Source organism: Adiantum capillus-veneris, chromosome 8 (genome assembly GCF_014529385.1).
Source record: "Adiantum capillus-veneris isolate H3 chromosome 8, ASM1452938v2, whole genome shotgun sequence".
Taxonomy (NCBI): Eukaryota; Viridiplantae; Streptophyta; class Polypodiopsida; order Polypodiales; family Pteridaceae; genus Adiantum; species Adiantum capillus-veneris.
In genome coordinates this window covers 2,418,591-2,421,020 of record NC_140938.1, presented here as the reverse complement: position 1 = coordinate 2,421,020, position 2,430 = coordinate 2,418,591, and the positions used below count along the sequence as shown (strand labels likewise).

Genomic DNA, 2,430 nt, shown 5'->3' with positions numbered 1-2,430 from the left:
GTGTTGAAAGGCCAAATATATGCCAAGAAAGTAAGAAGCAGTTATGTGTTAGTTTCTCTTCACATTCTGATTCTTCTTGAGATGAAGAAGACTTTTGTAATGGCGACATTTTTTCTGAGAAGTAATGGAAGTATTTTGTTTTATCTATATCAAGAATTCATGTCAATATTATTTAGACTGCTCAATCTGAATGTGTGTCTAAAATATTTTGAATGTTAAAATCTTGCCTAAATCATCAGATATATGGTATATGGTGTAATGAGTTATGTTTAGTATTCTATCACTTTTTTACTTTGATCTATTTCATAATCTGAATTTGATTCTGCCAATCAGACTGTCTATTCTGAATATGTATGTACTTGCATATTATTGTTGTGTGTTTGCACATAACACTTGGCGATCCTGCTATTGACAAATCCATTGGAGGCAAAGGACAATAAAAAAGACGGGGTATGCATGTAAAGCAAGAACAAAGCACGCAACATGGACCATTGGCTTTCAGAGTTTCAATCCTAGAGAACAAAGCAGGAAGAATATGAGAAGTTTGCATAAGTATTATTCTCTGAATTCCAAAACTGGAAGACACTAGAAGAAGAAGCCATCGAATACAGTAATCAATTACTAAGTATTCATTTTGAGGGATTGCCTATTGATGTAATTAAGGTAATGAGAATTAAGGTGTAAAAAGCAATCATAAAAAATTGGTGTAGAAGACTCTTGCCTTTTGGTGCTGGACAGTTGGTGCTGGACAGTTACCTAGACATACTAAAAGGGTCATGAGAGACTTGCACAACCGCATGTTCAACAAGAGGTGCAATTGATGGGAAGAGGGTTGTACTAGGTGTGCTGAATCAAGAAGAGCTGTGCTGAGATATCCTCTAACAGTACAACATCTTGAATGATGTATGTCAGAATAGTATAGAGGGGAAGGCTTGGGCTTCTACTACAATAGGCTTCAAGCACAAAGGGCCATGATAGCTAAAATTCTTTTAGGATGATCTTGTTGAGTATCATCCAACAAGTCATCCCCACTGTCCTCTGACACTTGCATTGGATTAATAACCATATTGGCAGTGATTTTGGACTTCTTTGGGCAATCTTTAAATCTATGCTACCCCATACATCCATAGCATAGCCCTTCTTTCATAGCCTTATCCCTTTGCTGCAGAGTAAGCATAGAATGATTAAATGCCCGCTCAGCCATAGCAGAGACCTTTCTTTTTGTTCCCTTTGCAGATTTATTCATATGTATCTCTCTAGTCTCTTTGCCCCTACTCTCACTAGTAGATGGCAAAGTAGAGGAAGAGGGAGAAAAAGGTCTAGGGGCACGAGTCCAATAGGATTTTTAGCTGCCTCCCACAGGAACCTTCTTGCCATCCTCTAATACAATAGCTAATTCTATGGCCTCATTCAAAGTGGTACATTTTTCTTTGCGTACAAGAGGCCGAAGAGTTTCTTTTAGTCCCAACACAAGTTTATGGACTTGTAGGAAATCGGGGATATGCTCTGGCACTTTAAGCAACACTTCCTGATACCTGTCTGCATATTCTTGCACAGAGTAGTTCTTCTGGGACATGAAGAACCACACATCTAGTGCTCTACTTCGCTCATCAGGTGGTACCAAATTATTATAAAACATAGCTTTGAAATCATTCCATGTTGCAGGTTCTGCTTTACCCTGATCTATCTTTCTCCACCATCGATGAGCTACATCAAGAAGGTTATAAGTGGCTTGTTGAATCTTAGCCACATCATCTGTAATATTACACAGCCTAAAACATTGTTGCCACTTGGAGAGCCATTGTTCCACTGCATCTGCTGTGCGGGCTGCTGGATTACCATTGTATTTGGGAGGCTTAAGGTCCTTTAATTGCCACCTCACTCGCCCTGGCATAGGCATTTTGGCCGAGGTCTCTGGCTCCTCAAAGCCTTCCACATTAGATTCTACATTAAAAACAGGAGCAACCCTTTTTCCCTTGTCATTTTCTCGCATTTGTGTTAATTCATGCATCTATTCAAGCATTAATTGCATCGTGGTTTCTATGGTATCAATACGAGCAACCATATGAGTAACATCAATGGTTTCATCTTGCTCGTGCATGGTTTCTTCTTGCATGTGTTGCTGTAAAGATTCCCCTTCCATTTTTTTTTATATAAATAATTTTATGTTTTTTTTTTTGTATTGGTTTGTTGTTTTAACTAGCAATAACAAAGGAGTATAAAGAAATACACCCTCAAGTATTTACATACACTCAACTGTGTCACAAAAACCCCAAAAGTATGCACCTATTGCCACCAATTTGCCCAAGCATGAATTTTATGATGATTTTGATACCACTTGAGTGCAAATTTCCTTTTTGATGCAAAAGAACAGAATTTGCAGAGCATAAAGAGGCCACAAATTGATGTACAATTCACTCTATGCACGCA

At 38.3% G+C, this 2,430-nt stretch overlaps 1 protein-coding gene across 1 annotated transcript; it reads right to left on the bottom strand.

Annotated features, from left to right (window-relative positions):
• Window positions 1-1,345: 1,345 nt before the first annotated feature.
• LOC147451571 (uncharacterized) lies at window positions 1,346-1,993 on the bottom strand. The gene has a single exon (XM_086518751.1). The coding sequence runs from the start codon at window positions 1,991-1,993 to the stop codon at window positions 1,346-1,348; it is 648 nt and encodes a 215-aa protein (XP_086374877.1).
• Window positions 1,994-2,430: the final 437 nt, after the last annotated feature.